Genomic DNA, 27,965 nt, shown 5'->3' with positions numbered 1-27,965 from the left:
AGGTCAAGCTTTTTCTCTCTCTCTTCACTTCTTCTCCCAGGTCCAACTCTCTCTTTGTCCCTCTCTCACCCAGGTCCAACTCTTTCTCTCTCTCTGTCTGTCCCTCTCTCACCCAGGTCCAACTCTTTCTCAATATCTCTCACACTCCCTCCTTCTCTCCCCTTAGTCTAACTCTCCCTCCCTCCAAGGTCAAACTCTCTCTTCCTCTCTTCTCAGGTCCAATTGTTTCTCCCTCCTCAGGTCCATCTATCTCTCCCAGGTCCTATTTTCTTTCTTTCTTTCCCTCTCTCACCCAGGTCCAATTTTCTCTCCTTCTCTCACCCAGGTCCAACTCCCCTAACCCTCCTTCTCTCTCTAAAGGTACAACTCTATATCCCCATCCCTCCCTTTCTCCCCAAGGTTTAATTCTCTCTCTCTCTCCCTTCCCTCTCTCTCTCAAGGTCCAATCCTCTCAATCTCTCTTCCCCTCCCTTCCCCCAAAGTCCAACTCTCTATCTTTCTCTCTCCTTCCCTCTCTTTACCCAGTTCCAACTTGGAGGAAGAAAGACTATCCCCCCAATCCAAATCGCTTTTTCTTTCTCTCCACCTCTCTCCCCCAGGCACATCTCTCTATCTTTCGATCCCTCCTCCTCCATCCAACTCTTTCTCTCTCACTGTTTCTCCAAGGTCAACCACTCTGTCTTTCCCACCAAGTCAAACTCTCCCTACTGCCTCTCTATCCCTCCCAATCTTCCCCCAGTTCTAACTCTCTCTCTCTCCCCCCCAGGTCCAACTCTCTCCCTCTCTCTCCACTCCCCACCCCCCAAATTCAACCATCTCTCCCTCTCTTCTCCCAGGTCCAACTGTCCCTCTCTGTCTCTTCCTCCCTCTCCCTCTCCCAAGTCCAACTCTGTCTCTCTCTTAATGCAAAGGGAGCATATACACATGCAGAACATAGGTGTGTTTCACAAACTCCCGGTTTCTATAACAGACACCCAAATATCCGTGCCCAAATTTGGGTATGATTCAGAGATTTGCTCAACCTAATTGATCAACAGACCAATTGACATTAATAAATGTTTGTTACCATATTGTTATGACAAAAGATGAGTGAAAAGTATTATTAAATTGGGCAAGGTCTTGATAATAAAAAATCTAGCTGAAGCCTACACAGGGTCTTTGGTAGCCTGAACCCTCATCAAGACCCAAGAAGTTAAGGGGGATATCCTGAACCTGGCAAAAGAAAAAGGAACTGGGAAGAGAATATTTAATGTGTTACATTACATTGATGTCTTCTATCCCGCCAATACTTTTCAGTTCTAGGCGGTTTACAACAAGAAATTAGCCTGGGCATTCCCAGGGAGATTACAAGGTTGATAGCTATGGTACGCGTCGGGATCTGGGAATGGTCGATACGGTTTGGTTAGATCATTTGACAAATTTCTTGAATAGTATGGTTTTCATCTCTTTTTTTTTTCTCCTCTCTCCTGCCTCTGCCTCGGGCTGCTACATTTAGAAACTCTAGCGGTTCCCCGCTGAGCTATTGCTAATCCCGCACTTAGGAGTCAGCGCAGTTACATGCTGGTGGGGACTTGACTTTTGTTATTTCGGTAAGAGAGACCACCTTCTGCCTGAATGTTTTGTAGTTGGGCATTGTGGTCAGCAGATTTGAGAGGTGGTGGTCTATTTTTGCTGCTCTGGTGGCTAGTAGACCATCATATATTTTTTTGCTTTGCATGCCTTTGACTGGGGGTGGGTAAAGTGTGCTTGAGTTCTCCTTGGTCTGGATGTGTTTTTCCAGGTTAGGCGTTTGTTCAGATAGCTTGATCCATTTCCATTTAGGGCTTTGAATAAGGTGCAGTAGAATTTGTGTTGTATGCGTGCTTGTATTGGGAGCCAGTGTGAGTCTTGGAAAGCTGAGGTAATGTGGTCGTATTTTTTCAGTGAGTATATTAGTCTTAGGGCTGTATTTTGGACTGTTTGTAATTGTTTTAGCATGTTGGCGGGGCATGACAGGTAAAGTATGTTACAGTAGTCCAGGAGTCCTAGGATTAGAGCTTGTACTATGAGTTTGAATTGTTTGTTGTTGAAGTATTTTCTTTCCCACTAGCTGAGACACTGGGAGTAAAGTACAGAACCCACCCACCTACCCACCCAGCCCCACACACACAATAAAGGGGTCTGGAATCCCAGAGAGTCTGTGTTGCATCAGCCTATCAGTGAGGGAGGTGGCTTAAAAGAACCACATTTCAAGAAGCAGATGGAAGCTGGAGGGGGGGGGGGGGGAAAGAGCCCAAAGAGACTTTGGAAGAATAGGCAAAAGGCCAGCCCAGGTTGTTCTATCAGGCGGGATACAAAAGAACCCGCCAGGCATGGGATGTGACAGTGGCTTTAAAATAAGGTTTTACATGTCATCATCCTATTTTTCAAGTTTACCGTATGCAAAGATTATTCAGATGATCTTGTTTCCAGTGGCATAGTTAAGGGGGATGTGGGGAGAGGGAAAAAGTCCACCCTGGGTGCTGTCTTCCTCGGCGCATTCGCACCTCTCCTGCTCTCCACCCCCTGCCATATGTGCGCCCCTTCTGCAGTACCTTTTTGTCTTTGGCATGAGCAGCCATGAAGTAGCTGCTCGCATCAGCTTCAGCGCTCTGTGACGTCATTTCTGAGACCCGTGGCTGCTCATGCCAAAAATAAAAAGGTATGGGGGGGGAGGGAAGAGGGCAGTAGAGGGGTGCTACCACCCCGGGCGCCGCTCACCCCCGCTATGCCACTGCCTGTTTCCGTTAGTAAAGTTGGACTGTCTTTATAAAACCTGGTGAGTAGAATTCTTGTAGCGGAATCTATGAGAGACTGACTGATGGGAGGTAAGATCCCCCAGCCTACCTGGATTAACCCCAAGCTCTACCCCAATCTGACATGATTTTTTGGTAAATCCTGGTCCATGTATCTATCCTAAAGAGCAGGGGTGCCCACACATTTTTGGCTTAACATAATAACATAGTAGATGATAGCAGATAAAGACCCGAATGGTCCATCCAGTCTGCCCAACCTGATTCAGTTTAAATTTTTTTTTCTTAGCTATTTCTGGGCAAGAATCCAAAGCTCTACCCGGTACTGTGCCGAAATCTCCATTAAAACCTACTCCAGCCCATCTACACCCTCCCAGCCATTGAAGCCCTCTCCAGCCCATCCTCTCCCAAATGACCATATACAGACATAGACCGTGCAAGTCTGCCCAGTACTGGTCTTAGTTCAATATTTAATATTATTTTCTGATTCTAGATCCTCTGTGTTCATCCCACGCTTCTTTGAACTCTGTCATGGTTTTCTTCTCCACCACCTCTCTCGGGAGCACATTCCAGGCATCCACCACCCTCTCCATAAAGTAGAATTTCCTAACATTGCTCTTGAATCTACCACCCCTCAACCTCAAATTATGTCCTCTGGTTTTACCATTTTCCTTTCTCTGGAAAAGATTTTGTTCTACGTTAATACCCTTCAAGTATTTGAATGTCTGAATCATATCCCCCCTGTTCCTCCTTTCCTCTAGGGTATACATATTCAGGGCTTCCAGTCTCTCCTCATATATCTTCTAGCGCAAGCCTCATATCATTTTCGTCACCCTCCTCTAGATCGCTTGCGAGATACTTTTAAAATGACCAAGTCAAAATGATCTACCAACAATAAAATTTTAAAAAACACAAAGCACACTGTACGCAGAGAAAATGTTAATTATCATTTCTATTCGGGGTTTTTTTCAGAGGTCAAGGCAGATGACTTTAAAATATGCAATGTCACCTCAGTAACAACTATACAAAAATAGACAAATATACCTCCTCCCCTTTTACTACATCTTAATAGCGGTTTTTAGTGCAGGGAGCTGCGCTGAATGCTCCTCAAAGCTCCCTGTGCTAAAAACCACTATCGCGGTTTAGTAAAAGGAGGCCATAGTGCAAAATATAGACAGCAAATACAAATTCTCAAAATGGACATATTTTGATCACTAAATTGAAAATAAAATCATTTTTCCTACCTTTTTGTCTGTAAATCCAATATTTCTTTCTGCCTCTCTTTCTTTCTCCCCTGCCCTCCTCTTTATTTCTGTCTTTCTTTCTCTCTCCCCCTGCCTGCCTCTCTTTCTTTCTCTCTCCCCTTGCCCCCCCAAGCCACCACACTGATTTCACCCTGCTTCTCCGAGCCAGGCCTGGCACATACAAGTGCTGGACCCACAAGCCTTCACCTCTGACATCATTTCTGACATCAGAGAGGAAGTTACAGGCCAGCCAAGCAGCGATTGGCTGGCCCAGACAAGTGCTGGACCCACAAGCCTTCACCTCTGACATCATTTCTGACATCAGAGAGGAAGTTACAGGCCAGCCAAGCAGCGATTGGCTGGCCCAGAACTTCCTCTCCGATGTCAGAATTGATGTCAGAGGTGAAAGCTTGTTGGTTCGGTGCTTGTATGTGCCTGGCCTTGCTCGGGGAGGCCGTAAGAACAAAATCGCAAAGGCAACACAATCGACTCGCATTGCCTTTGCGATCTACTAATTGATCGTGATCGACCATTTGGGTACTCCTGCTAAAGAGCATAAGCAGTTTCGAAAACTGTTATGAGTGGGATTAGGGTTATATTTTATTTTATTTTGTGGATATGGCACAAATTTTCAGAAATAGCTCAGGATGAATTACGTACAAGTACACTAGGGTACTTCCATGTCCCTGGAGACTAGTGCTGCTCGATTCAGGAAAAAAAAAATTGATTCGATTCATCCTATTGAATCGATTTTTCGATTCGATTTTCCTGCCCAATTGGGTGGTTTTTTTAAACATCCTGGTGAGTTTATTTTATAGCCTCTTCACAAAACAGAAAATAAAATTATTTTCCTACCTTTTGTTGTCTGGTCATTTTTCAAATCATGTTGGTCCCAGGCTTTGGTTGTTTTCTAATCAGGCTCTCCTTCTTTCTTCTTTCTCCGTGCTAAGCATTGAGGAGTAGTGGCTCGTGGCCAGTAGGGGGTGATGTCTATGGGACGGTAATGGAATGGACGTCAGGACATGATGGTGCAGTATTTTGTGGAATTTTTCTACAAAAAAGAGCCTGTTTTTCATATGATTCTGGGTAACTCTAGTTAGATACAAGCATATGTGTTAGTTAAGGCCACGTCCAATAGAAGCGTATGAAAAATTGGTGAATAAAAATCTGAATATGGATGTAGCCAGGGCCAGAAAAACACACTACAGATTAATATTAAGGAAAAGCATAATAATATTCTTTTTATGTACTTTGCTATTAGGCTAGATCATAGAGGAAATCAGGATATATATGGACTCCATTTTGTTCTCTGTCTTTCTATGTCTTCTGCTTTGGTTTTACTCCATTTTGTGTTCAGCCTGTGTCCCTTTTGTTTAGTTTTCCTGCTTCTAGCATTGTGGTTCTAATTGATACCAGATGTGCCTTAGGCTGGTTAGGAAGAGCATATTAGATTAGGTATCCCAACCTGAGATATAACATGCATTAAATATGAATGAAATACATGGTATGAATGAAATTATGAATGAATGTTTGGGGCCCCTGAATGTGATATGGGGTGATATAAATGGTTTATAAAAAGAACACTAATGAAAAATCCTGAACACAGCATCTGGAAATGGTTAAGTTAGAATCAGAGATTTGTAACATAGAAACATTTCTAGCATAGAAAGTAAGGAAACAGCCCCTCCTTTTCCTCTAAGGCTGACCAGTTTTCAGCACTGTTTTTAGTTGTTCAAAGCAGGAGGAGGGAGTATCCCTCCTCCAGGATAAGGCTGAGAACATTTCAACAGCTTGCCTGATACTAGACAGGCTGTCTGAAATAAGTTTTAAGAGGGACAAAAAGAATATTGGATATGTAATAAAATGTTAATGTATATTCAGAAATGAATGTAAACAAAACAAATATGACTTTTGAAACTTTTAAACATGTAGAGGAATTTTCTTTGTCTAAACTTTAAACACCACCTCTGTTAGTTTGGATTGGCCTACAGCCAATGATGTCATACTGGACTAAAGGTATATATTGGGGAGCTTCGAAGTATCGAGTTGAGTTCGTTATCAGAAGGCCAGTATTTTGGCAACTATAACGACCTCCCACTAATGCAACTAACTTTTGAGATCCTTAATAAAAAATACAAGAAATAAAATTATATTTTGGTGAAACTTGCGTTTGCATCATTTTCCATATTTTTGTTATTTTGCACACCTTGAGTGAAAGCTAGCAGCTTAATTGGCAACTGCAGCTTTATGAGTGCGCTGGTGTCCAATGCCCATGCTCACCATCCATCTTCCATCTCTGTCCTCCCCTTTCCTCCCCCGGAGGTCTGGAACTTTCCTTTTTTTCATCTCCATCCCCCCGCAGCTGCAGCACTGGACCCCACCATCCACAGATCCACCATTTCTCCTTTTCTCAACTACTGCGAAGGCACTCTTCTTCCTCCTCCCTCTGCACAGGCCTGCCTCCCCGCCATGAAGGCCTGCTCCCCATCATGAAGGCACTCTTCCTCCTCATCCCTCTGCACAGGTTTGCCTCCCCACTGTGAAGGCCTGCTCCCTCCGTGAAGGCCTGCCCCCCTGCCGTGAAGACCTGTCCCCCCGCAAGCCTGCATGTTCCCCCAGCTTCCCGCTCTTACCTTAAGCTAATACAGCAGCTTGCAGGATCGCTGGTGCTTTAGCTATCCCTGCAGCTGTCCTCAGTGGCACGTTCTCTCTGCCATGATCCTGACTCTGATGTCAGAGGAAGGACGGAACCGTAGCAGAGAGAACATGCCGCTGAGGACAACAGCAGCTGCAGGGATTGCTATAGCACCAGCGATTCTGCAGGCTGCCGTATTAGCTTAAGGTAAGAGCGGGGAAGCTGGGGGAACATGCAGGCCTTTCCAACTGACCCTCCCCCTTCAAGCAGGAGCAGAAGTGGATGGCCAGCGCTGCCACTCCTGCTTTAGGAAGGCTTGGGGGGAAAGGTTGGTCATTGAATCAGGAGGCTGATTTTTTTTATTGAATCAATTCGTATTGGTGAATCGGGCAGCACTACTGGAGACATAGGCATGGTAATATAACAGGGCTCAATAGCGATCCCGCTTGGAAAGAAGCGGCATCTTGCTACCAGCTAATGTGCCTGCTGGTCGGCACTCTGTGCTGCATCCCCTCACCAACATCTAGTCATTCCCACCGCGTGTATACCTTTAATTTCTCATAAAACCGCAGCGCCGCCTTACGTTGGCCCTGGCATCTTCCCTCCACTGCAGCCCGCCCTCTCTGACAACTTCCTGTTTCCGCTAGGGCGGGCCGCAGTGGAGGAAAGACACTGGGCCGGTGTCAGGACGGTGCTGCGCTTTTATGATAAATTAAAGGTATACGCATGGTGGGAAGGAGTAGAAGTTGGCGAGGAGATGTGGTCAAGAGAGTCGACCAGCAGGCACACTGGCTGGTAGAAAGGTGCTTCTTTCACCGGAGTGACATTTCAGATTTGGGGGAGAGAGGGAGCATATAGGACTTGTGAGAGGAAGGAAGGGAAGGAAGAGATGTTGGATTCAAATGAGGGTAGGAGGGAGAGATGTGAGGAAGGGAGGGAGGGAGAAAGGTGCATTGGGTCACAGGAGGGAGGGAGAGGGGTGAATTGAGACACGGAAAAAAGGAAGGGAGCAAGAACTGGGGACAAAGGAAGGAAGAAGGGAGGAGACACTATTTTGGAATATAGGATGGAAGGATGGAGGGAGGGGAAAAGAGATACTGAGGTGGGGGTAGGGAGTAGAAAGGGAGAATTGTTGAACATGGGTGTGAGTGAGAGGGAAAGGAAGAAAGAGAAGAATTGTTAGGCATAGTGAGGGAGAGAATTATTGGTGATGGTAGAGGAGTGAGGTAGAGAGAGATGAGAGGGTAAAATGGTGGATGTGGTGCTGGAGTGGGACAGATGAAAGGGATGCAAGAGGGAGGAATGTTGGACATATTGGTGGAGGGAATGGAGGAATAGATGTGGTATGGAGCTGGAGAGGGGTGCTAGAAGAAGGAATATTGGGCATGGGGCTGGTGGGCAGGGGTGAAAGATGCTGCACACAGTCTGGGGGATAAGAGAGGGAGAAATGTTGGATGTGGCAATAGAGGGGGTGGGAGAGAGGCACTCTGGATCCCTCTCTCTCTCTCTCTCTTTCCCCACTCCCTTTGCAGTAAGGGAGGGAAGGAGAGAGGGAGATGGTGGACAGTGAGAGAGAGGGAGATGTTGCACATAGAGGTGGAGGAGAGAGGAAGAAATGCTGTGCAGTGGTGGAGGAGGGGAAAAGAATGTGCTTTGTGTAGTTTAATTTTGTGGTTACCATTGTGTATTGTTAATAAAATTATATTGTGTGTATATGAAAAATGAATTGAAGAAATTGCATTTACAATTAGTACTATTATTATGGAGGTGGGGTCTGGGGTGGGGCTTGGGTGGATTTGGGGTGGAGCTTTTGGACCCCCCTCCTCCTAAATAAAAAAAGTGTTCCGCTGCCTATGCCTGGAGGGCTTACAATCTAAGTTTATACCTGAGGCAATGGAGAGTTAAGTGACTTGCTCAAGAATACAAGGAGCTGCAAGATGTCATACAATCCCCCCACCTTACCTGCACTCACTCCAGGGCAGTCTATAAACCTCTGTTTTATCTGCATCACTCTACTCCATACACAGACCTCTGCCTGATCTGCACCCATTCCAGATTAGTCTACACACATTCTTGCTTTACCTGCACTTGCTCTACAGCAGTTTCCAAACTCTGTTTTTTTCCTTCCAGCTTCTGTTCAATAGCCTGATCCAGCTTCTCTCTTGCCTGTTGCCACTGACCAAGGTGACAATGTACAGCTGCTGTGTTATAGATGACCTGCAATGGATAAAATAAGGTTCCCCTGTCACACAGAAATTCATTTCAGCCAGCATTAACTACTGTCCTCTTAATGTAGCAAGATTTAGTAGCAGGCATATTTACTTCCTTTGCCCATATTCTTAAAGAGTTATTACCATTTTGTTTCTCTTTGAAAAAAATAGCACCTGCAAAGTCAAGGTACTACAAGTATTTGCAATTTGCATCTGCTATATGAGTAAGTGGTCAGCATAGGACAAACTGTACCATATTCATAATTTACTTAGCTTCTCTCTGTTGCCAATTACAATGAGAGTCAACTAAACAAACTTAGAATTTTTTTTTTTAAAGGTGGGCACATCATAGTGCATCTGTTAATCAGATCATAGGATCTCTTATAACAGTGTTTCTCAACCTGCAGTACGCGCACCCTAGGGGGTAAGTGGGCCGCCTGTTGGGGGTACGCAGGCTAGCCGTCGCCCGGGATCTCTCTCTGCTTGCCTCCCTCACTGAAGCCACCACCCCCGCTTCTGCCGATTTCTCCCTGCCTCCCTGCCCTACCCCTGAAACTGCCACACTCCATTCTCCTCCTCTCTCTCTCCCCTGCCGACCCTGCCACGCTCCATTCCCCCGCTGCCGATTCAGCAACAAAGATGGGCCAGGAGCATGCACAAGTGGCCAGCCCACAAGCCTTCCCCCCCCCGCCCCCCCTCCAACATCAATTCTGATGTCGGAGAGGAAGTTCTGGGCCAGCCAGGCAGCGATTGGCTGGCCCGGAACTTCCTCTCCAACATCAGAATTGACATCGGGGGAAGACTTGTGGACCGGCCGCTTGTGCAGTTGCTGCACATGCCTGGCCCATCTCTGTTGCTGCATCGGTGGCATCAGCTGCTGGGGAATGAAGCGTGGCAGGGTCAGCAGGGGAGGGAGGGAGGAGGGGAATGAAGCATGGTAGCTTTGGGAGTGGAGAGGCAGGGATAAATCTGCAGTAGCGGCGGTGGTGGCTTCAGTGAGGGGAGCAGGCAGGTTGAGATCCCGGGCGGCGGAAATGGAGACACAGAATGGAGAGAAGAAGAGGGCACTAACTTGGGACATGGGGGGAGGGAATAGGAAGGGAGAATTGTTGGGCATAAGGGTGAGAGAGATAGTGCACATGGGGAAAGGAAGAAAGAAGAAAATTGGGCAGAGAGAGGAGTGAGGTAGAGATGCATAGAGAAGAGAAGGATGAGGGAGAAATGTTGGTGGAGAGAGAACAGAGGGACAGATTAAAGGGGATGCAAGGGGGAGGAATGTTGGGCATAGTGATTGAAGGAGAGATGTGGCATGGTGTTAAAGAGGGTGATAGAAGGAGAAATGTGCATGGGGCTGGTGGGCAGTGGTGAAAAATGCTGCACATGATCTGGGGAATGAAAGAGGAAGAAAAGTTTGACTCATGGAGGGACAGAGACGTTTGTTGGGGAATGGAATGAGGTCTGGAGGAGAAGAAGAAAGAAAGAATTAATGGATGCACAGTCAGAAAGAAGTACAACCAGAGACTCATGAAATCACCAAACAACGAAGATAGGAAAAATGATTTTATTTTCAATTTAGTGATCAAAATGTGTCAGTTTTGAGAATTTATATCTGCTGCCTATATTTTGCACTATATTTATCTACTGAGGTGACATTGCATATTTTAAAGTCATCTGCCTTGACCTCTTTGAACCCCCCCCCCCCCGAATATAAATGATAACATTTTCTCTGCATACAGTATGCTTTGTGTTTTTAATTTTGTGGTTATCATTATGTATTAATAAGATTACATTGTGTGTATATGAAAAATGGAAGGCAGAAATTGTATTACAATTTGTACTATTATTATGGAGTGGAGTGAGGGCTGGAGTTTGGGCAGGTCTGGGGCAGAGCTTGGGCAGGGGTACTCAGTTGGTATTTGTTAGGCTTAAGGGGTACTTGGCTTGAAAAGGTTGAGAAACACTCTTATAACATAATGCTATTCCAGATCCCCATCGAGGAGGGGTTTGAGGATGAAGGCAGAAGGAATTTGGCATCTCTCCTGCTGCAGACAGTGTAGGGGAGGGGGTCCCTGCTGCTCAGTTGATTGCAGCAGGAAGATTCTCTTGCTGCGATCAGTTCAGTGCAACACAATTCTCTAACTTGCGCCTGTGATATGGGTGCTAATTAGAAATTCAGGGTTGTTAGGCAGGGGTTAAGTGTCTGTCCCTTAGGGCAGACACGATTCTGTATAGGACACCGGTGTGCAATTCTCAGCCGCTAATTAGGTAGCTGCAGAAACCAGCATTCTATACAGAATTTCCCTCTAAGTAAACAAGTTGACTCCTGGAATGGTCTAACTTATAGACTGTATACAGAGTTCAGCAAATGTAGAAAACTTGCTTCCGACTCTTTACTGCTCTGTACTGTACCAAACCAAATATTAGTTATGTTTACTCATGGAGGTAGGTGATCACCAATTTACAATCCTGTAGTTCTAATCTAGTTGCATGTTATTGCTCACACATTTTGTGCCATTAGGGATACAGCACAGATGGAAGCTAGCTTGAGTTTGTCATTAATGAACCCTGTTTTCCACACCTACCTCCCAGGCATAGAGCATATGTCGTAGTCCCAGCTGCTTGTAGTCAATGAAGGCATTGGTTCTCATGTGAGTTAGTGCAAGTTTGCAGTCCTCAAGAGCTTCCTCATACCTGTAGGACAAGGAAAAGAGAGGTAGAGAAAAGAGCGACATATGTTTCGCCCCCACTTTATGTGGACATTTGCTCAGTTTCCTATATAAGAACAAGTTTAAGTGTATTGTCCCTGAACCTTTATTTCATGTTTTTATGAAGATATTATTATTATTGCAATTTCTTTTAGATTGTAAGCAGCCCTGAAGGTTTTCCCTAGGGCGGGGTAGAAAATTCTTAATAAACTTGGATGTATGAGTAAGGTGTGCACTGAGGACTTAATTCCCCAGAGGGCCTTGCTTCTTCTTAAGAGCTAGGCTGCATTCACAGAGCTGAAGCCCCACCCTTCTTCTCCAGTATGAGAGAGAACTGTTGTCATATTTGAGACCGCATGACTGTATGAGAACCTGCATTCTGTTACATCCCATAATGATTCCATACACTAGGTGTTCAATCCTAACCCACAGTCCAGGTATTGCAGAATTCACATGTTTTTTTTTAGCACATGCTGAGAGAATCAGTAAATTGCCTTTGTTTTTCAATTCTGCAAGCAGTCCAAGCAGAAGTCTTTTGCTGTTCTTCTGCTTCTGTTTCTTATTTTTTTGCTATTTTTTATTTTTGGAAATTTATTTTTGCTATTTTTGGTGTGAATTTGTGATGGCGGCCATCTTGGATTTTAAAATTGATCTTTTTTTCTAACTTCTTTTTCTGCCTCAAAATCCCCTCAATTTGATTAAAAAATATTTTGATTGGACTCCCAGCCTCTATCTATTGAATTTGTGCAGTGGTTGCATCAGATTGGTACTGGATCAATTTCTGTGTACCGCATGCAGTAGCACTCGGAGAGGGGGCAGGAATTTGGCTGGGGAGCTGACCTGGATCATTGACTTTGGAAAATAATTTATCCAGTGGTCCTTCTGACTTCTGGTGCAAAATGTCAGCGTTCCGAGTCTAGGGACTCTTGTGTTGGAGTGCATGTATCTCAACAGTTCCCTGCTATAGAAGTCAGATTTTATTTGGCTTCTCTGTAAGGCATTTTCTACGGACCCAGGACATTCGGCACGGCAGTTGGGTGTGGCGGCGCCTTCTAAACCTGTTATGCCAGTGGCACAGCTTCCTGTTCAGGAGCCCGCTTGTCCAGCTGTGGCAGACCTCAAATGCATTGGTTTCCAATCAGATGTGATGCCTCTGCAATCTCTTGATACTGCTTCTCTTTTAGATCTGGCTGATACCATTGGCGGGACTAGTCACTTCGGTCACCCTGCAATTCCAGATCTGGGGGATGACCCTACAGTTTGCTGGCTCTTTCAGCATAGCTCTGTTTCTTTTCTCTTTGCTGACGAGGGTTCTCAAAGAGCTTAAACTGGATCCTCTTCCTTCTACTTCAGTCCTCAGTCCTGGACCACTCTAAGGAGCCGTCTGCCTTTTTTTCTGGTCATCTGCAGCTTCTTGGGCTGCTTCAAGTGCAGTGGGACTCTCCAGAAGGCTTTGTGGTGCAGGGAGTGTGTGGTGCAGTGGTTAAAGCTACAGCCTCAGCACTCTGGGGTTGTGGGTTCAAACCCACGCTGCTCCTTGTGACCCTGGGCAAGACACTTAATCCCCCCATTGCCCAGGTACATTAGATAGATTGTGAGCCCACCAGGACAGACAGGGAAAATGCTTGAGTACCTGAATAAATTAATGTAAACCGTTCTGAGCTCCCTTGGGAGAACAGTATAGAAAAATAAATAAATCTTTGCGAGCTTCTAAAGCTATGTTGAAGCTTTATCCATTGGTGCCTAAATTTTGTCCCTTCAGATGCTGCTCCCTGGATGGAGCCAGCTCACAGCAGCCTGGGGCTTCCGGGGGAGGATCTCTGGCAGGGCAGGCTTCTTCAAATATCAGAGTGGATGACTCATGACGGATGCCAGCCTCTCAGGTTGGGGGACTCACTGCAGGGTGTAATCTGTTCAAGGGCAGTGGACTCGTCATCAGAAAATATTGGTCAGTTAATCATCTGGAACTTTGGGCAATTCAATTGGTGTTACTCGCTTTCCAGCCTCTTCTGGACAGAAAAGCGGTTTGGATCTTCTCAGACAACACCACAGAGGTGGTGTATGTCAAACATCAAAGGGGCATGAGAAGCACTCACTTGGGCCAAGAAGCTTGGATGCTGTTCCGGAGGGCAGAGACTCACCTTCTTTCGCTCTCAGATGTTCACATAGCCGGCGTCAATAACATTCAACAACAACACACTCCTAATTTGCCAAACAAATCCTAAACTAGAAAAAACAAGGAAGGCAACCAAGTCACATCAAGGTCTGCGAGGGGGAAGCTCAAAGTGCCTAACTTGGCTCACAACTTACAAACCAAATATAGTGTAACATGTCAAAAAACATGTCACATTATATGATGTTATAGGGCGCTCTCAGTGTGAACCCTCAGTGATAGGAGCACAGCTCCGACACTTCACTTCTGGGTCAAGGCAATAAGCCTCCACCCGCACACCATCATCGAGCGCCCTGTGTGTGCAAAAATCAAACCAATCAACAATCAAAGTGAGTAAATGAAACTCAACACAAACAACCTGAGCGACCCCCACACAGACCCTGCCAGCCAAACCCCCTCAAAAAGCTCACACAAAATCACAAACAAAGTCAAAAACCATGCCAAAAAGTGAAAAACATATCCAAAAGAAACAATACTTATCCAAAACTGTCACACAAACGGAAAAACCGCGCCAGGAGGAAAGGTTCAACTGCGCTGGTTTCGGGAGGAGCCCTTCTTCAGGAACCTGGCCTCCAACAGAACACAAGCAGAGAGGAAGGCTGGAGGGCGGGGTGCCCGGGAGGGAGAGCACACTGGCTGAAACAGATCCACAGGTGACATCATGCACGAACCAACCAATCATACTGTGCCAGCACTCAACACAATCAGAACCACAGAAAAGAGAGAGAGAGAGGGGGAGGGAAAGAGGGAGGGAAAAGGGAACACCCACTAATAGGAACACCACAATCAAAAAAGTCCCCCCCACACACACCACACACAAGCACACCACACACTGCACCCAAAATCCACTATCCAAAAGGAGCCAAAAGGAGACAGTTTTGGATACGTATTGTTTCTTTTGGATATGTTTTTCACTTTTTGGCATGGTTTTTGACTTTGTTTGTGATTTTGTGTGAGCTTTTTGAGGGGGTTTGGTCCAGGCACCTAAAGCCCCGCCCACAGGAGGGGCCTAAGGAACTGGGCCAATTACAGTTGGCCCAGGCACCTATCAGGCCCTAAGGCTTGCCATTCTGCGGATGGCGGGCCCGCCGGATGGATGGGCTTGGGACCCATCTTTACGGCCAACGAAGATGAGGTAAGGGGGGTGTCGGGGGTGGGGGTGTTGCGGGGGGGGCTGATCGGGGGTTCAGGGCCGTTACATCGAGGGCAGGAGGGCCTGGGATCCCTCCTGCCTGTATCTTAGTGGGGGTGAGGGGTAGGGGGTTTTGGTGGGGCAGGAGGGGTTGGCTCCCTCCTGCCTGTATCTTAGTGGGGGGTGTGGGGGGGTTCAACAGGGCAGGAGGGGTTGGGCTCCCTCCTGGCCCGATCTTGTCATGGGTGTGGGTTTCGGCGGGGCAGGAGGGCCTGGCCTCCCTCCTGCTCATATTGGATCAGGCGGGCGTGGGGCTGTGTCGGGACAGGAGGGGTTAAGCTCCCTCCTGACCCGATCCTTCTGACTGTGCATCCTTTTTTCCTTTCTTTCTTTCTTTACTCAGGCCCAACAATTGTCCCCTTCTGTTCCCTCCCTCCTTCCTTCCTATGTCCTTAGTGCCCCTTCCTATTTCCTTAGTGCCCCCAGTGCCTCCTTCCTATGTGCTCAGTGGCCCTTCCTATGTCCTTATGGCCTCCAGTGCCTCCTTCCCATGTCCTTAGGGCCCCCAGTGCCTCCTTCCCATGTCCTTAATGTCCTTAGTGCCCCTTCCCATGTCCTTAGTGCCCCCAGTGCCTCCTTCCCATGTCCTTAGTGCCCCTTCCTATGTCCTTAGTGCCCCTCCCTTGCCAAAGCCAGCCTGTCTGCCTGCCTCCTCCTCACTGCCTTCCAGCCTTTGTCCTACTCTCTCCCCCAAAGCCAGCCAGCTTTCCTCCCTTGCTGAATATGAGAAAGCTGAACTGCAGGACTCCTGCCTGTCTGTCTGTCTGCCTCCCTCCCTCCGAAGCCTATCTGATTCTTCTGCTCCTTTCTCCCTCTGATCTGCCATCCACTGCTACTTCCTGCCCTTGCCGCAACTGCAGGAAAGGCATGTCCAGCTGCTGGCCCAGAAACCTTCTCCTCAACGTTCATTCTGACATCAGAGAGGAAGTTCCATGCCAGCCAGGCAGTGATTGGCTGGCCCGGAACTTCCTCTCTGACGTCAAAATTGACGTTGGGGAGAAAGCTTCTGGGCCGGCACCTGGACATGCTTTTCCAGCTGTTGTTGCAGTGACAGGCAGGTAAGCAGGGAGATTACCATTCTCCTGTGATCACCTATCCTGTTGTCCCCAAACATAGCTTTGGGACACTGTTGCTGAAAACAGGACATTTCAGCATCCTGAAGCTGTGCGTGGGGACAATGGGACAGGGGATCAGAAAAAGGGATGGTCCCGTTCAAAACGAGTTATACCTGCTATACGACTATGTCTAGGTCGGCCCACCTCCCGCCCTTTCCACTCCTCTAAAAACGCCTCTTTTCGCTCTATGTGTTTAGAGGCAGGGGAAAGGCCTAAGCTGGTTTTAGATACGTCTTAAACCAGTTTTGGTTATGGGTACTTGGACGATCAGGCTTTTTGATCGTCCAAGTACCCATTTAGGCCACTTTTTAGACATTTTTTAGTTTTATGAGCCCCATACATATATTGTGACAAATCTAGCTCTCCTCTTAGCTTCGTCACAGGATTAACTAGGAAGAGCAGTAAGCCCCTATGCAAGAGAGCTGACCAGGTTGGCTCTGCTGAGTATGATAGCGCTGACCTCCCTTGCACAGAAATTGATGAGACAGACAGTGACTGCCAGGGAGAGTTCAGGCCAGCTGTAGGTTACTCTTCCAAGCCTGCTGTTAGATCTCATAAGACTTCAGGAGCCAGGAAACTACATCTCCCAGAAAGGCAGAGAACTAACAGGAAGCTGTCTTGTGAGCAGACACAGCTGAAGAGGGAGCTTTCTCCCTTCCCCCTCTTCAGGGAGGGGTGGCTTGGAGCCTGTTAAAACAAGGCAGCTGATACCCAGAAGGGGGGCGGGGGAGGAGCAGAGAGGCTGGGAAGGGAATGTGAGCCTGAGAGGCAGCACAACTCAGCTGAATGTTGCAGAGCTGGGACGAGACTGTGAGATGGTAGTTATGACAGAGGTGTCTGAACCCACCAATGAGAAACAGTTGGAAAGCTGGGAACCCATGGATATTGGTATGCCCAGTGTGCTTAATGAGAGATTGGAAGCCATGGACACAAGCTGAAAGGTTGGAAGTGTTATGATACTTTTTCTTACCTGTTTTTGTGAAAGCTTTGGGACTAAGTTTGTTTTGTAAGCAGAATTGTCTAAACTTTCCAGAGCTAGGCTCTGAAGAACTTTTCACACTGTTTATTGCCTTAAATTGCTTGAACATTTGCAAACTTAGAAGCTAATTATCTGGTGATAAGCTACTGCAGGGAACGTCAGCCATGAAGGAGCTCCATTTGGTATAAATTCCCTAGCTGCAGGCAGTTTGTGTCAGAGTTCCAACTTTGGCAGTTTTCTTTTGGGTTTTTGAAAAGTGTTATTTTCATGCAACAAGAACCTTGTGTATTTTTCCCTACTGCTCCTTCATAGTAAGAGTGTATTGCTGAACTTATCTTTACCCTTTTAAAGCTGGTGAAGAGGACTGAATTGCAGAGACTGAAGTCCAGCCACAATTCTGGTTTTGTGTTTTTTTTCTCTTTTGATTTTTGAAATAAAAACCATGTTTGTGAAGCCACTGTGGCCAGGTTGGCCCAGCATTGTATGTTTTGGTTTCTGAAAGAATGTGTTGGAAAGCATTACAGCATACCGTTAATATCACAGCAACCTGACTCAGGGTCAGGAATAAAAGTTTATCTTTATTTTTGACCTTTCTAGATGTGTGTGATTTTCCTTGCCTGCTTTTACTGTGGTCATTCACCTGATGTTTTCACCCTAGGCCGGTGCCTAGGGAGCTTGAAGGATTCCCTGGTTGGAAGGAACGCGCTGGGAGCAGTATCAGTCGCTGTGAACCGGGCTCGCTGCACGTATCAGGAGCCTGGGTTGCGACAATACATACATAAATATATATTCCTAGGGGCTGCTTTAGGAGTTAAATTAGCAGGTTTAGGAATACTTTTAATGTTTTTAACTTTACCTTCCTCTTTTGGTAAGGCTTCCTCACTCGGAACAGGGGCAGAGTCCTGTGACAATCTATATATAGATTGTCACACACACACACACACGTATATACTAGGCTCTGCACCTAGCCCCCCCCATCCCCTCATTCCCTGCCAGGCTCTGCACCCTGTCCCCCCTCCCTACCAGGCTCTGTACCCTGTCCCCCCTCCCTTCCCTATCTAACATGAGCTCTGGCAGGTTACATCATCTACCATTTCTACTCCACTCAGTAATTTATAGACCTCTATCATATCCCTCCTGAGCCGTCTCTTCTACAAGCTGAAGAGACCCTAGCCACTTTAGCCTTTCCTCAAAGAAGTTGTCTCATCCCTTTTATCATTTTCACTGGCTTGCTGTGTACTTTTCTAATTTCGCTATATCTTTTTTGAGATACGGTGACTAGAACTGCACACGGTGCAGCCGTATCAAAGAGCGATACAAGGTCATAACATTTTCATATTCACCCTCCCACTGTGTTCCACTGGACATTCCCTATTCATCTATATCACAGGTGCCAGTCGGTCCTCGAGGGCCACAATCCAGTCAGGTTTTCAGGATTTCCCCAGTGAATATGCATGAGATCTATTAGCATACAATGAAAGCAGTGCATGCAAATAGGTCTCATGCATATTCATTGGGGAAATCTTGAAAACCCGACTGGATTGCGGCCCTCGAGGACCGACTTTGGCACCCCTGATCTATATATAGAGAATTTATTTCTTCCTTTCCTGCTCTCCAAATGAAATCATTTGTAGAAACTAATATGGAAGTCCAGAATGACCAATGTTTTGGGAAACTTCTAAAGCAGTTTTGCAAGGTGAAATTATAGCCTACTCCTCCTTCCAAAAGAAAATGAGACATAAAAAAGTCCTACAATTGGAAAAGCAAATCACTAGTTTGAGACATTCATTCTTTTCCATTCAGAAGCAATTGTTGGAGGCCCAACAGGCATTAAATGAGCTTCTTCATCAAAATACCATGAAATTCCTTAGCTATTATACATATAGGCTTTATACAGTAAATTTGCCAAGAAGAGAAGTAGATTACTGGCAACACTGATGAGACATAGTAAGGGTCCTAGAAGGATAGCTATTCTTCAAGAATTGTGTTCTAGGCATTGGTGTTGATTTTTCAAGCTGCTCACAATGGGGTACCTTAGTATCTATCACAAGTTATGATATATCGTTCACATCACTCATTAAGATCTTAGATGGTAAAGCATTTGTCATTTGCAAAAGGTGAAATATGCTAATACCAGAACAAAGAATCAAAATGGAGAGGGAGTCAAAGTACAGACTAAACACGAAGCACAAAGGACCTTCAACTTCACAGCAATCAAAAAGAAAATTTATTGAAGGAACCGACAGTCCATGTTTCAGTGTGTCCGCCTGCATCAGGGGTCGTTCAATGCAATCTACACAAAGATTAGCCAAACAAATAACACCTAATACTGACGTGCTCAACAAGCAGAATCCTTGGCATAGCAAGAATAAGAATGAAAAGTGCACAGATACGTACTGACTGCTCCACATATTCTCTGCCTAGTGACTTGATTTTAACATTGAAAAGTTGCTTAAAGCATCTGTAATATCTTAAAGGCCCTTTGATGAATATCTTTCTTCCTAGCAACAAGAATCCTGGTAATTCTTTTTGAAACAAGGAGATGGGGTTAACAACAAACAACATACTCTTCCATCATTCCACAGTCCATACCCTCTATACCCACAGTAATAACCAGCAATCTGTTCCATCATATCATTTCACACTTTATGTCGCTTCCAAGCCTGAAGAAATTTCCTGTCTACCAGTGCCTGGGGCTAATATTAGGTGTGTTTGGGGCACTTGCAATCAACAAGTTTCTGGCACTAGAGGGGAGTAACCAGTATAATGCTTCTACTGTCTGCTGTATATGCCCAGTAGTCAGAGGAACATACAACTAGAAATTCAACATTTTTGTTAATTTTGGCAAAACTCAAATCCATAAATTCTGAATGGGTGGTAAATTTGTCAAAATTAGCTTTCTGTGGCATTGTGGACGAATACATTTACAGTTCAGACACCTTGGGAAACAGTTGGGCAATTCCAAAGATTCAAAGAATGGTACTTACATTTCTAACTGAATATGAACTACTCCTCTTTGGAAGAAACCAATGGCCAAAAAGGGGTCCTTATTAATGGTTTCATGAAATGCCTGAGAATGACACAAAGAAAGACATATTGGAAAAGGTATACAGCTTCATGCTATTGATTGCTTGTCAATGAGGTAAAATTCTATTGACCTAGATAGACAGACAGGAAATGGAGGACTATTTAGAACAGAGTTTCTCAAATCTAATTTTCAGCAAGTTCCATTTTTGCGGATATGGCCAGTCATTATTCCAATAGCACAAAGTCAGAGCAGACAATTCCCAATCACATTATGTAAATCTGTATATCTTAGGGTTTATTTTTTATAACTGCTTGCAGTGGTGAAAAGTGTGTGCATACTTTCATTTTGAAAATTATCCCAAGAGAAGTACTTGCCTAAAACTTGTACAGATAATCAAGTTTCAAGTTTATTAGGTTTTTATATATCGCCTATCAAGGTTATCTAAGCGGTTTTTACAATCAGGTACTCAAGCATTTTCAAAGTAAAAATATGGGTGTAAGTAAATGGGACTTGTATACTGCCTTTTTATGGTTACACATTCAAAGTGGTTTATGTTTATACAGGTGCTTATTTTGAAGGATTAGATGAGTTGCCCAGGGTCACAAGGAGCAGTTCTATCACTAGGCCACTCCTCAGTGAAAATAACACACACATATGGGTGTTCATTTTCAAACCGAACTGGCCAAAAAACCGGCATAAAGTGACATTTGGATGGTTAAATTACCTAAACATTCAAATCACCATTTTCAAAACCTATTTCCTAGATGGCTTTCTATGCTGTTCATCTGCTGTTCACCTAAATTCCAAGGGGGAATATTAGAGGCGTTGTTTGGACAGGAGAAGGGCGGACTTAGGATATAATTTGGGCATTTGGGGCTAGACTTGCTTGAAAATGAATACGTATCGTAAAGGTGTCCAAACTGATCAGATGACCAATAGGGGATTGTAAGCATGACTCCACACACGCACTTCCCCAGTGGTCACTGACCCCTCCCCCCCCCCCCACTTCCCTACCCTCCAAAAATGTGAGGGAAACAGTACATACATGCCTATATGACAGCTGCAGATATTATAGCCAGTCCTATTAGAACAGCAAGCAGGTGTCTGGAGTAGCCTGGTAGGTCAGTGCAATGAACTCCAAAAAAGGGACTCAGGCCCATTTCCCACTCTAACTAGTACACTTGTTGTAGAAAATGTGAGCCCATCAAAACCCTACTGTACTGACATACAGGTGACAACTGTAGGGCTCCAAAAGGGCTATTGGAGTAGTAGGTTTGGGGAAGGTTTTAGAGGGTTCCCCAAACAATGCAAGGGGTTAGAGTGAGATGTGTACCTGGGATCCCTTAAGAGAAATTTATTACTTTGCTCCCTAGTGTATTCCACTGCTCTGCTGATATATCTCTGTGGCCAGTCTACTAAAAATGCTGGCCCCTCCCACATCCAAATGGCTTGTTTTGTGCGTTATTCATTTGGATGTTGTTTTTTGAAAATGGTAAAAAAAGATAAACACACTAACGGCGAACACATCTAGAAAGGTCATTTTCGAAAAAAATAAGATGTTTTGTGGTTTCAAAATTGACCATATTCTCTACCCAATTTTGGACATACTTCACAAAATGTCCAAACTTGGCCTTAGACATTATATCAAAAATGCCCGTCATGGTGGCACTGCTCAACAAAAAAGGCCCGGATTTATTTATTTATTATTATATTTTATTTAATTTGTTTTCTATCCCGTTGTCTCCAAAGAGCGCAGAATAAGTTACAGGTTAAATATACATAATATCAGTACAAGATTACAATGCAAGTTTTCATCTTAGTTGGCACATATTAGGTGTAGTTATCCTTATTTGACACAGACTGGTTTGGTTACCAATATACAATTCTTTGTAGTCCATGGAACAAGGGGGGGGGGGGTCAGACGAAAAGGTATGTTTTTATTGCTTTTCTGAAGCTGAGGAGACTTTCAAAAGATCTGATCTGCAATGGCAGTTGATTCCAGTGGCTCGGTATAAAGTGGGAGTAGGATCGTTGTTTGGCAGTTTGTAGTTGAAGGGCACGACCAGGGGGCATTTTGAGGCATATTTCATCCTGGGAGCGGAGGAACCAGTTTGGCACATATGGAGGAAGTTTAGCCATCACATAGCCCGGTGCCATGTCTTGCAAGGATTTGAACACTAGCATCAGGCCCTTGAAGACACGTTTAGCTACAGGCTGCCAGTGAGCAGATGCTAGAGCCTGGGAAACAGGGTCACAGGCATGGAGGTTTTTTAGAAGCCCGATTGCCGCGTTTTGAACACACTAGAGCCGTCGTACATTCTTTGCCTTGAGACCATTGAATAACACATTGCAGTAATCCATGCGGGAGAGTATTAGGGCATACAGTAGTTAGGCAAAGTCAGACTCTGAAAAGTAGTTCCTTATTTTTCAGAGTTGTCGCAGGTAGTAAAATGAGGAAGATACCGCCTGAGAGATATGGTTGGAGAGTGACAGGTTGTAGTTAAGGAGTATTCCTAGGCTGCATACTTGGTCTTTTGCAGTTAGAGTAGGCAAGTCCCAGCACAGCGAGGGATGGGCACGGTCGCAGCGTTCTTTGCGGATCCAAAGGAGTTCTGTCTTGGAGGCATTTAGTTGAAGTTTATTGATGGATATCCAGTTTTTGATTTCCGAAAAGCAGTTAGGAGTTTCTCAATCTGGGCATCACGGGCTTCTCTTAGCAGTAGGTACAATTGGATATCATCCGCAAAGGAGTGAATCTGAATTTGATATTTGCGAGATATGTTTAGGACAGGTCTAATGTAGAGATTGAATAATAGGGGGGATAGTAGAGCCCCTTGTGGAACACCATATTGATCGGTTTCGGTTTTGATAGCGTGTGTTTTCCAGGAACGAGGAGAACCATTGTAGCGCAATGTCTCGGATTCCAATTTCAGAGAGCCGTTCAATGAGGCGAGAATGGTCAATAGTGTTGAACGCCACACTGAGATCTAGAAGCACCAAAAAGACATCATTACCCTTGTCCATGAGTTTCCAGCAGCCATCAATGATATCTAGAAGGACGGTTTCAGTACTGTGGAATTTCCTGAATCCTGATTGGAAGGCGGATGCTTGTTAGTCGATGAAGGAGAGTAATTGGTTTAACATTGTTTTCTCCAGGATCTTGGAAACGAAGGATAGGTTGGAGACAGGTCTAAAGTTGCTGGGCACATTAGGGTCAAGTGTTGGTTTTTTCAAGATCAGCCTGATAACTGCTGACTTCCAATTTGAGGGCACTATGCCTGTTTGTAGTGAGGTGTTGATGAGAGGAAGGATAGAGTTTATATAGGCATCTTTCACTGCCATTAGGAGATGTGGCGGACAGGGGTCCTGATTGAAGCCAGAAGGGTGAATTGTGTCTAGTATTTCAGCGATGTTATCGTGGGAGACTGTTTTGAAGTTAGGTTCCCAGCTGTGGTTTTAATAATAATAAAAACTTTATTTTCATATACCGCAATACTACAAATAGTTCAGAGTGATTTACAGAGGAAAAGACTGTATACAGACAGCGATAATACAAAAAACTTTCGAAATTACATTAGCATGTTAAGATTAATTTAGTTTATCTGGGAGGATTTTGGGAATGCATCAAGGCAGAAGTGGAGTCAGAGAAATTTGTCAAAGAGATAAGTTTTGATTGAATTCCTAAAAGTTTGATAAGAAAGTGCGTTTGAAATAAAGTTAACTGTTTTGCCTAAGTCATTGGGGGGGGGGGCAATGTCTGCAGTGTGGCAGAGTCAAGGTGAGAACATATTTTGTCTACTTTGTCAGCAAAGTAGTCTGAGTGTTTCGCTGTCTAGTTCAGTGCTAAGGTACCGATTGTCTCCTTGTGATGTTGTATCTTTTTTGTTAGTTTGAAAAGATTTTTTGATATATATATTTTTTTAAATAATTCTTTATTCATTTTTAAACTTTCAACAAGTACATAATAATACAATCATATATACTTTAATATCACTTATTAATCTTACATATATTGAAACCATAATACTTTTCCTCCCTCCCTTCCTCCATTATAGTCTTGTAGTTTCAGAAAATTTAAAATTAATCCCACCCTCCCCCACCCTATGCTTCAGAAATAAAGGGGAAGAAATAAATTATTAATTATAATCAATCTTTACAATAATTTGTTAATGGCTCCCAAACACCAATGAATTTTTTATAACGTCCCTGCTGAATAGTTAATATCCTCTCCATTTTAAAAATAAGACACAGTGAATTCCACCAAAAACTATAACTTAATCTATCATAATTTTTCCAGTTTCTTGTAATTTGTTGAATGGCAACTCCTGTCATTATGAGTAAAAGTTTATTATTTTTGGAGGAAATTTGACTCTTTTTCCTCATTGATGTACCAAACAATATCGTATCATATGAAAGTGCTACTGGGTTCTCAAGTAAGTTATTAATTTGACTCCAAATAGATTACCAAAAATTATAAACTAGAGGACAAAAAAACAATAAATGATCCAATTTACCAGCTTCAAGATGACAGTGATCTATTGCAAGTCCTTGATAGTTGTTCAGTGTAGTACTTCTTTTTAGTCTCTAGGGTGACTTTTTTATATCCTTCATGTAATTCTTTCCATTTGAACCTGTCACTGTTAAGTCTGGATTTCTACCATTTCCTTTCCGCTCACCTTAGTTCTCTTTTCTTAGTTCTTAAGTCATCAGTAAACCATGGGGAGGAATATTTGCAGGGATAGTATTTGATTTCTTTGACCAGGACTAGCCCTTCATATAGGATTTTTACCTCAGTATATCAGTCCATAGCAGCTTCGTCAACAGATTGAGAGTTTGATTTTGATGATCCTGCTAAGTTAGAAAGGCCTGTGGAGAAATTTTCTAGGTTGATTGCGTTGTTGTTGTACATCATCTTATGTTGGGGTTGCTTCCTGGTTGATGGTTACTTTGTTGTGTAGGTATGGTTGAATGTGATCATATGGTGATCAGACCAGGGTACTGGTTTGGCGGTGCAGGCTGGGGTTTGTATGTTGAATAAAGTGTCTATCAACCTAAATGGAAAAAACTTCCCAACTAACCCTACCATCAAAATCCTTGGAGTCACCCTAGATCAGCAACTGACACTCGAAGCCCAAACCAACATCCTAATTAAAAAATGCTTCCACTTACTATGGAAACTATGCATGCTAAAACCAAACTTCAATTTCACATCATTCAGACTGTTGGTCCAGTCTCTGGTCCTAAGCTCACTGGACTACTGCAACATAATCTACCTAGGATCTCACAAAAAAAAAAAACATCAAGAAACTGAGACTTATCCAGAACACAGCTGTTCGACTAATCTTTGGCTTGAAAAAATCTGACCACATCACCCCAGAAACTTCACTGGCTACCTATCGAGGGCAGAATAATCTTTAAATTTGGTTGCCTCTGCTTCAAGACTCTTTTCAGCACCTTACCCACCTACCTCCTGAAACACATCACTCTACAGGACAAACTCCGCTTCTCTCGCAGAACATTACTGTTCACATTTCCTTCTCCCAAAGGATGCAAATTCAAAAGATTCCTCAACAGGACATTCTCCTTTCAAGCAGGGATCTGGAACACCACCTTAAGCAACCTAATCCTGAATGCACTAACATACCATTCATTCAGAAAATCATTAAAACCCACTTATTCGACAAATTTATCTGATCCTTCAATTCTGCTCAACATCTACCTCGTCTTACACGTTTCCTTCCTCCTACCCTATATTGCCCAGTCACATAACTGTCTATCTACCCCTTCCCAAATCTAACTGAAATTACCTCACTGTCCTTACAGCATCTCTTGCGCTACACCGTCTTGAACTGAAAATTTATGATGGGATATAAATAAAGCTATTATTATTATTAAAGATTAGGTCTAGGATGTGGCCCAAAGAGTGAGTTGGTGAGAAGACCCTTTGTTGGAAGCCTAGGTCTGACAGTGAAGTGATAAAATCTGCTGGGGCTCCGATGTTGTGTGGGTAGCTTGTGAAGTTGAAGTCTCCAAATATAATGATTTGATTGTGTGTGATGACCAGTTTGCTAAGGATGGATAGTAGGTCATCTAAGATGGTCATTGGAGAGTGTGGTGCTCTATATATCAAAGCAAAGGTTAGGTGTCTGTTGTGGCCCACCGAGAAGATATGTCTAGTATGATGGGGTCTATCAGTCTTGGGTTGAGGTTGGACTTTATGATGGCAACTACACCTTCACCTCTAATATCAATGAGTAAGCAAGCTATTGCTTGGTATCCTGGAGGGTACAGCATACCCAGGGTAGTCCCATCGTTGTCTTTGAGCCAGGTTTCGGTAATTAGGAAGATGTCCAAGGTATTGTCTGTGAGGAGGTCACTTAATATTGTATCTTTGTTGGTTATAGATTTTGCATTTGCCAGTGCTATTTTGAGGTTACTGGGTGTGGGTGAGTGTAGGGTGATAGGGATAGTCCAAGGTATCGGGGTCTGTGTGGTAAGGATTTCCTATGGGGAAGGTGACAGAGATTAGCATATCTACCCTGGCTTGTGATGACTGGTATGGGGAAATACATGCTGGTAAGGAGAGCAATTGGTATTAAAATAGGACAATGACAGAGATTAGCATATCTACCCTGGCTTGTGATGACTGGTATGGGGAAATACATGCTGGTAAGGAGAGCAATTGGTATTAAAATAGGACAACACAGCTTGTGGCCTTGGTAGCATGAAGGCAATGTAATTTTGAGTGGGAATGGTGGTCAGGTTAAGGACACAGGGTTTTGGTAGGGTAACAAGTGGAGCATGTTAATGATGATTAGAAGGTGACTATATATGTAGTGTTTGCCTAGGGGTGGAAGGGTCAAGGATGAGTTTGCTGTGTGGGTGTGGAGACTTGTAGTAAGCATACGCTGTCAAGGGGTGAGGTTTATAGAAGCAAAGAATCTCTGATAAAGGCAGAGATAGAAGAGTAGTGCAGCTTCTATTGTGCTTCCACAGATAGAGGTGGGATAATGGCTGCTTCAAAGTTTAAGCAGTCTGTTTTAGGAAAAAGGGACAGATCGAGAGATTTTCTATAGGGCGCCGATATCAGCGACCACCTTAAAGTGGCTGCCATTTGCATGCCAATCACACGATGGTGCCCTATAGAGAACTGTACCTCCGCGAAAGATAGGTGCCAGAAATGTAGGCTAGAGTTTTCTGGGCCTACATTTCTGGTGCCTCTCTTTCTCATGAATCACACCTACTTAAGCGCTTTAGTCCCCCTAATGCCACTTCCGGCATTAACCATAGTGGTGTTAGGCAACCTAAAGCACCTATGTAGACATGATTCTGGTGATTATTGAGGCACCAGTAGGTGCTTTAAAGTTACATTTTTTTGCCATTTTAAATGGCATTTGTTAATTAACTTATGTGCCTGTAGGACACTTACTAGCGCCTAAGTTTAAGCACCGTTTCTAGAAGTTCCCCCTAAAGGCATACTGGAAAGCTATAAGTTATAGGATTAAGAGACAGCATTATTTTTTTTTTCACTACCAAACCCCATTCTGAAGGGGTTCCAAAATCTTAGTCAGGCATTGTCTAACAGCAGCTAAACTGAACTCAGTAGCCTCATGGAAACAAGTGGCTCTACCTTCATGACCAAGTGGCTAATTAGCTTTTCTATATTATGGGCATCCCACATTCTAACAGCATTATGTGCAAGAAGCAATTAGTTAAGTCTGAGAAGGGAACCATTTCTGAGGGTATATGCAGTGATAGGAAAAAGGCAGAAACCCTTAAAACCCCTAGGTTTCAGCCTGCAAGCCCTGAAACCAGCCCTGTCACTGAGAATAAACCCAAGAGTAGTGCTAATCAAGGACAGCAAAAGGCACTAGGAATTAAAGATATTCCAAGTGCAAAGGCTTATTTGCCTT

At 44.3% G+C, this 27,965-nt stretch overlaps 1 protein-coding gene across 3 annotated transcripts in view; it reads right to left on the bottom strand.

Moving 5' to 3' along the window:
• Positions 1 to 27,965, bottom strand: part of NOXA1 (NADPH oxidase activator 1) — a 199,688-nt gene that overhangs the window by 149,098 nt on the left and 22,625 nt on the right. For all 3 annotated transcript variants that reach the window (XM_033961770.1, XM_033961772.1, XM_033961773.1), the window contains exons 2-4: positions 20,012 to 20,094; positions 11,443 to 11,551; positions 8,733 to 8,867 (exon numbers count right to left, since the gene is read on the bottom strand). In XM_033961770.1, coding sequence (XP_033817661.1) covers positions 8,733 to 8,867; positions 11,443 to 11,551; positions 20,012 to 20,094 — 327 coding nt within the window. The remainder of the gene's footprint in view (positions 1 to 8,732; positions 8,868 to 11,442; positions 11,552 to 20,011; positions 20,095 to 27,965) is intronic.

Source organism: Geotrypetes seraphini, chromosome 10 (genome assembly GCF_902459505.1).
Source record: "Geotrypetes seraphini chromosome 10, aGeoSer1.1, whole genome shotgun sequence".
Classification (NCBI taxonomy): Eukaryota; Metazoa; Chordata; class Amphibia; order Gymnophiona; family Dermophiidae; genus Geotrypetes; species Geotrypetes seraphini.
Note: the sequence above shows the minus strand (reverse complement) of the source record. Positions and strands in the feature narration are given on the sequence as shown.